Source organism: Aulostomus chinensis, chromosome 11, assembly GCF_037954235.1.
Source record: "Aulostomus chinensis isolate RoL2024-O1b breed Wild chromosome 11, RoL_Achi_v1.0, whole genome shotgun sequence".
Lineage (NCBI taxonomy): Eukaryota > Metazoa > Chordata > Actinopteri > Syngnathiformes > Aulostomidae > Aulostomus > Aulostomus chinensis.
Window position 1 is genome coordinate 292,410 of NC_141330.1, and position 7,591 is coordinate 300,000.

Below are 7,591 nucleotides of genomic sequence, written 5' to 3' on the forward strand. Positions count from 1 at the left end.
TGTCTTTGTCTCTGTCCATCAGTCTCTCCTCCTTTCTCTCTCTCTTTATCTCTGTCCCTCTTTCCTTCTGTCTCTCTGTCTTCCTCCATTCTGTCTTTGTCTCTGTTCATCAGTCTCTCCTCCCTTCTCTCCCTCTTTATCTCTGTCCCTCTTTCCCTGTCTCTCTGTCTTCCTCCATTCTCTGTCTTTGTCTCTGTCCATCAGCCTCTCCTCCTTTCTCTCCCTCTTTATCTCTGTCCCTCTTTTTCCTTCTGTCTCTCTGTCCTCCTCCATTCTCTGTCCTTGTCTCTGTCCATCAGTCTCTCCTCCTCTCTCTCTCTTTATCAATGTCCCTCTCTCTCCTTCTGTCTCTCTGTCCTCCTCCTTTCTCTGTCTTTGTCTCTGTCCATCAGTCTCTCCTCCTTTCTCTCTCTCTTTATCTCTGTCCCTCTCTCTCCTTCTGTCTCTCTGTCTTCCTCCATTCTCTGTCTTTGTCTCTGTCCATCAGTCTCTCCTCCTTTCTCTCTCTCTTTATCTCTGTCCCTCTCTCTCCTTCTGTCTCTCTGTCTTCCTCCATTCTCTGTCTTTGTCTCTGTCCATCAGTCTCTCCTCCTCTCTCTCTTTGTCTCTGTCCCTCTCTCTCCTTCTGTCTCTCTGTCTTCCTCCATTCTCTGTCTTTGTCTCTGTCCATCAGTCTCTCCTCCTTTCTCTCTCTTTATCTCTGTCCCTCTCTCTCCTTCTGTCTCTCTGTCTTCCTCCATTCTCTGTCTTTGTCTCTGTCCTGCTCTCCTGCTCTCTCTCCGTCCCCACTGATCCTGGATCTGCTCCACCTTCCTGCTGGTAAAGGAAGGTTCTGGTGGCTGCTGTTGCAGGATGTGCTGCTGATGGAGAATTGTTGGGTGGAGGTTCATTGAAGGAGGGAGGTGCTGGACCTGCTCTACTTGGACAGAGTCAGGACAGAACTTTGGTTGGGGTTTGGTGACACACAAATGAACCTGACTTGACTAACTAGCGTTGCTCACAGCTCATAATCAAGAGTCCTCCAGGCTGGTTCCAGGGGACCATGATTCCGGGATGTTCCCAAGACATTGACATGTTCAGTTAAGCTGCTTCTGGCTCCACCCAGCAGGTTCAGAACTATTTATGTGGTTCAGTTTGTTCCCCTCGTCCACCTGCTCCTGCACCACAGTCAAATCAGTGCCAGAGGAACATTTGTGCTCCAGTTCTAGAACCTGATTCCTGGGCTCACCAGAGGTTGGAAGCAGGTGACACCAGAATGATGGTTGTGGGTCTGCAGGGGTTGACAGCAATGATTACATAATCATCAAGGACTGCTGATGTCACAGATTTGTTGAGCTTCTGAATGAGGTGAGCTGCTGCATGTGCTGTTGCAGAGGATCAACTGATTGCAAACTGATCCATCCATAATCTGGTCATGTGACAAGCAGGTTCCCCTCCCTGATTCAATCAGACCACGGGCATCAAAATCATCAAGGTTGGGATCAGGTGTTTTAAACTGCACTGGCATATTTCTCCTGTACAACATTCTATATATGCAGTGTATACCAGCAGAGTGAAGACATTTAAAGTTGTCCCCAGCCTGTCCACTAGAGGGCTTTTCCACAGCTTCTCTGCTGATTTTACTCATCAGAAAGCCACAAAATAATTGAAATATTCCAATATTATAACTTTATTGCAACACTGTTAAAACCTGGGATGAGTGAATGAGTTGTGAGCTCATCTTCATGCTGACATCACTGAACAGCTTCTTCATGTCCGTTCATGTCTGCGAGCTTCAGCTTCCGGTCCGGTTTTAGTTACAGTCGTAGAACGTCTCATCTGACGAGCCTGATGCTTCCCGTTGGCCAGGACAGTCCAACATCTGCAGAGACACACTTGCAATCACCATAGCTATCGCGTCACATTAACATTAGCTTCACGCTAACAAAAGCATCATGCTAACAATAGCATCATGCTAGGGTCACAACCATCCTTTGAAAAACATAATAGAGTCACTTTGTATCACCGTGAGAATCAAAAATCCCTCCATGTTCTCCCTCTTCTCCTGTTGAGGGTGGTGGGGGTGGAGCCTATCCCAGCAGCCTTCCCCCTGGACAGGTCACCAGTCCATGGCAGGGCCAACACATAGAGACAGACAACCATTGGCTCTCCCAGCCACGCCTACGGTCAATTTAGAGTCTGGATTAACCTGGTCCCTCTTGATGTCTTTGGACTGTGGAGGAAGCTGGAGTACCAGAGAGAACCCAGCAGGAACAGGGAGAACATGGAGACTCACCCAGAAAGACCCCGTGCTGCAGCCGGGGCTCCACCCACAACCTTCTTGATGGGGGCCACAGGGAGGACCACTGCTCCACCCACAACCTTCTTGCTGGGGGGCCACAGGGAGGACCACTGCTCCACCGGGCCGCCCCTTCTATTCATGTTTTAGTCAAAATTGTTTTAATTTACTTGTACTCTAAAGACTGGTGCACTGGTAAAAGTACTTTGCACTTTGTTCATACAGAACCAAGGATCAAATTCAGTGAGTATTTTTCATCATGCAGGGGTCATGAAACTGCCCCCCCCCCCCACACCTGGATCTGCCCCTGTCCCTTAATTTCACGTAATGGAGATTGCAACCCACAGCATCGCTAATGATAGCATTATGCTAACAATAATACAAAGCTATCAATAGTATGATGCTAAGAACAGTATCATGCTAACAATAACATCAAAAACAGTGTCATGCTGATAATAGTATCAAGCTATCAATCACATCACACGAAAAATAGCATCACGCTAACAATATTATTCCGCTAACAATAGTATCACGCTAACCATAGCATCATGCTAACAATAGTATCAAGCTATCAATAGCACCATGCTAACACTAGTATCAAGCTATCAATAGTATCACGCTAACAATTGCAGCACAATAACAATTGCGGCAAGCTATCGATATTCAAGCTATCAATAGCATCATGTTATCAATAGCATCAAGCTATCAATAGCATCAAGCTATCAAAAGCACCGCGCTGCAGGACAGCTATGTGGTCCCGCCCACATTGAACCAATCAGCTCTCACCTTTGGGCTCCGTGAGCTGTCGCCGCTGCGTCTGTCGTGTGAGGACAGAATGCGCCTCTGGATCTGTAGGTTGTACAAGAACAAAATTCGCTTCTTCTCCCTCTGAGACACACAGATGGACAGAGGACACATTCGTCACATGTTGTTGGACATGTTCTTAGTCATGACTGACACACAGACTCGTGGAGTGATCCAGTCAGCTCTGCTGGGTATGTTCACAATCCTCCACCTCCACCCGCGTCTGCTGTGACCAGACATCACATCCCTGCGCAGGATGCAGATAAACATCTACAAGACCAACGTTAGCATCGTAGTCGCTCAGCGTGTTTAGTCGCCACAGTTTTTACCTGGCCAGGCAGCAACCACAGCCTGCAGGGAGGAAACCCCTTTATTTGTTGCTGTGTAGATCGACTCATCCCCTCAGTCTGTCGCTGATATTCTTAGTCCTGAAGGAATTACACTCTTGTTTTGGATGATGTCAGGTGGTGAGCTGGGAGAGAGAGAGATCAGCTGATGGTCGAGAGACATCAGACTTGATAAGAGAGCGCAGCAGCAGCCGGCGTTACTTGTCTCACGTTTATCAGAGATTAAAGCAGGAGAGAGTCGACTCAAGATGCTTGTCCCTGACCAACCGAACCACCAGAGATGTTTGATGCAGCGGCAGTAGTTTCCCTCCATGAGCTGTTCACACCATCACACGCTGTCATACGAGCTGCCGTCCCCCCACTCAGCGGCGGGGTTTCCTCTCTTTGATGTGTCCCAGGATGCATTGGGGACATGTACGTTCACACTAATGAAGGAATGTGGCCACACGTGGTCCAGACCACTGCTGAACGTGGCTTCGGTGATCAGATCTCAGGACGCACAGCTGGTATGAAGGCTGCTCACTGGTGATCGGATCTCTCCGGACCGAGCTCAGTACCAGGGGTGAACGGGTCTGAGATGTCCCAGAGAGGCTGGACGAGCTGGAAACAGGACACTCCTCGGTCCACCATTGTGTTCTAATGCTCTGAGATGAATCAGCTCAACACTGTGTGTGTGTGTGTGTGTGTGTGTGTGTGTGTGTCTGTGTGTGTGTGTGTGTGTGTCTGTGTGTGTATGTGTGTGTCTGTGTCTGTGTGTGTCTGTGTGTGTGTTACTGTGCATGTGTATGTGTGTCTGTGTGTGTGTCTGTGCGTGTGTGTGTCTGTGTGTGTGCGTGCGTGTGCCTGTGCCTGTGTATGTGCTAATTAATGTGTGTGCGTGTCTTTGTCTGTGTGTGTGTGTCTGTGTGTGTGTGTCTGTGTGTGCACATGCCCGTGTATGTGCTAATCAATGTGTGTGTGTGTGTGTGTGTGTGTGTGTGTATACCTTTGGCCAGTAGAAGGAAGCAATCACTCGGCGGAGGCGATTAGTATAAACCTGAAGAAAGCTGAAGAGCACCACTAACAGGATACACCACAAACAGCTGATGTAGACACCTGCAGGGAGGGGGGAGGGAGGCAACACGCAACCTGAGGAGACACGCGTGCACACACACACACACACACACACACACACACACACACACACACTGCTTCTATTTTCTTCTGTTTTCAATCATAAACAGATGATGCAAAAACAAAGAACTAGTAATGATCACAATTATCAAAGGAAATCAACCTTTGCAAACTTGTAAATTTTATATATATGTTTGTATGTGTATATATATGTGTATGTGTGTGTGTGTGTGTGTGTGTAAATATATATACATATATGTATATATGTGTGTGTGTGTGTGTGTCAATATATACATATATGTATAGGTAGATATACATATATGTATATATGTGTGTGTATATGTATATATTTGTGTATATGTATATATGTGTGTATGTGTGTATACTTATATATGTGTATATATACATATATACACATATATGTGTATCTTTGAATATGTGACTTGTATGTGTCTATTTGTCTGTATATGTGTATAATTCTATATGTGTATATATACACATATATGTATATATGTGTGTATACATACAGTATGTGTATATATACCTATATGTGTATATATATGTGTATATACAGTATATACCTATATATATATATATATATATATATATATATATATATATATATATACCTGTATGTGTATATATGTGTGTATGTGTATATATATATATACCTATATGTGTATATATTTGTGTCTATATATACATGTATTTGTGTATATATGTATATACATATGTGTGTCTCTATATACATATATATGACCTATATATGAGAAATAACCAGATCTGTACAAATATGTTTTGGCACTTACAAATCTGGCCCCCAATCATTGTACTACAAATAATAATTATGCTTCCATATAACAATAATACAGAAATTTCTGTAAAAATACAACAAAGTACAGTCCAACACTATGTAGTTTTTTTCATTCTTCATGCAAAGTGTCCTGTTCATGATTCTTATTCAACCGAATCTGTATGTGTGCAAGGGGCAAAGTACAAGCACAGCAACAACTAAACAGTCCATCCTGGCTTGTCAGAAATCCTCTGCCTCCTTTAGAAGGCAGAAGTTGCTGATGGATCGGTTCAGAAAACCAGTCTTTGTCTTGATCTGCACTTGAAGTACGAGTCCCTTTTTGTCAAGAATGATCTCAACAATGTTTTCAGGTTAACCAGGAGTTTCACGGTGCTGAATCGTCCACAACGACCACGATATCTCCTAGCGTGAAGTTGTGTCCAATGTGACACATTTGTGTCATTCCTGCAGCTGAGGAAGATACTCTTGGATCCATCTTTTCCAAAATAAATCTAATATATGCTGAACTTGCCTCCACCTGCAGCGAGCACAGATATCTTCCTTCTGAAACTGTCCTGGTGGCAGAGATGGAAGTCTTGTCGAGCTTAAGATGATTCAGGGAAGAGCCTCCGGGTCATCTGGGTCTCGGAAACCATTGTGATGGGAAGACCATTGAGAATGGCCTAAACTTCGCATAAACCAGTCTGGAGACCCTCCTCGTCCAGACTTTGTGTATTCAGAGTGGAATTGAGAACCTTCCACACTGATCTTATCAATCTTTCCCAGACACCTCCACGATGTGAGCCAGCGGGAGGATTGAACATCCGTTTCATTCCTCTTTGCAGAAGTGTTTTGTGAATCTGATTTTGATTCCAGCTTTCAATCGCTCAGATCGTAGTTCTTTCACCTGACCATGCTGGGCGATAAAGCGACGGACAGCATTGATGAAAGAGCCAGTATCAAGTGATGATGCCACTTCGATGTGATCTGCTCTCAAAGCCAAATGTGAAAATGACAGCGTAGCACTTCGCAGCACTCCTTCCAGGCTTTCCTCCAAAAGGCCCCAAATAGTCAACTCCAACCCCTGTAGAAGGAGGTTTATCAAGGGAAATTCTGTCCGTCTGCCATCTGCTGTTTTCCAGGAGTTGCATTTATGTGCTGACAAACAGCACATTTTGATACAATTTTACTGACTGACGCAGCGGCTCCAGGAATCCAATATTTTTGGCACAGCATTGACAACATATGAATGCTCCCACTGTGGCCCACCTCTTCATGAATATGTCAAAGAATCAGATTCAACACATGGGGATCTTTGGGCAGGATGATTGGATGTTTCATCACTTCTGGCATTGCTGCTCTGCGAAGTCGCCCACCAACTCTTAGCACATCGTTTTCTAGGATGGGGTTGAGTTTATGGATCTGGCTCGTCCTCTTAATATTCATTCCCTTTCTCAGACTTAAGATTTCAGCTGCAAATTTCTTCCTCTGGCAGTGGCAGGTTATCTCCATCTCAGCTTTGTCCAGTTCTTCGACTGTGAGGCCACCACATCTCCGTTTGTGGCAGATCATTTACCTGTAGAGAAGTAAGGTTTCAAGTCTGAGACTCCATACAACTGCCAATTCAAACCAGACCAGGAAGAGAAGAATTGGATCAAGCAGGTAACTGGAGCCACTTCTGCAGATGAAATCTGTGCAGCATAAACAGCTCCGTTCCTGACCTCAGAATCATGTGGTGAGATTTTCGTCAGTCCATCACGTATCTGAGAACACTCCTCTAAAGGTTGAGTTAGAAACTGAGGCCCAGACACCCACATTTCTTTTCTGAGGAAGGATTTGACTTTCAAAACTCTGGAAGCCATTTCATCTGGATTATTAACTTTGTTAACATACCTCCAATGTAGTGAAACCCCTCCATCACAGGGTTACATGACTACAGGCCTGTCACTCTGACATCTGTGGAAGTGAAGTCTCTTCAGAGATTGGTGTTGAACCACCTGAAGGACTTCCCAGGACCCCTTTATCTTATTCCATTATCTTTATTTTGTATAAACCTTTACATAACTTTTTTTTAAAGAGAACTTAGTCAACCAGAGTCAAATTCCTTGTTTGTTCCAAACTTGGCCAATAAAGCTGATTCTGATCGTGATTCTGAATGTGAGACTTTGTCAATTTCATCAATTCTGTTTGCAACAAACCTTTTGAATCTTGTGGTCTTGTTGGTGATGTATTTTAGCACTGATTTACTATCGGTCC

At 44.6% G+C, this 7,591-nt stretch overlaps 1 protein-coding gene across 6 annotated transcripts in view; it reads right to left on the reverse strand.

The window, feature by feature from the left end:
* Positions 1–1,639: 1,639 nt before the first annotated feature.
* Positions 1,640–7,591, reverse strand: part of dcst1 (DC-STAMP domain containing 1) — a 22,209-nt gene continuing 16,257 nt past the window's right edge. For 5 of the 6 annotated variants that reach the window (XM_086217459.1, XM_086217458.1, XM_086217460.1 and 2 more), the window contains exons 15-17: positions 4,415–4,557; positions 3,065–3,166; positions 1,640–1,861 (exon numbers count right to left, since the gene is read on the reverse strand). In XM_086217459.1, the coding sequence (XP_086073585.1) occupies positions 1,793–1,861; positions 3,065–3,166; positions 4,415–4,557 (314 nt within the window). In that variant the 3' untranslated portion in view covers positions 1,640–1,792. Of the gene's footprint in view, positions 1,862–3,064; positions 3,167–3,411; positions 3,555–4,414; positions 4,558–7,591 lie in introns of all 6 variants that reach the window. The other variant, XR_015118463.1, reaches the window with a different exon arrangement.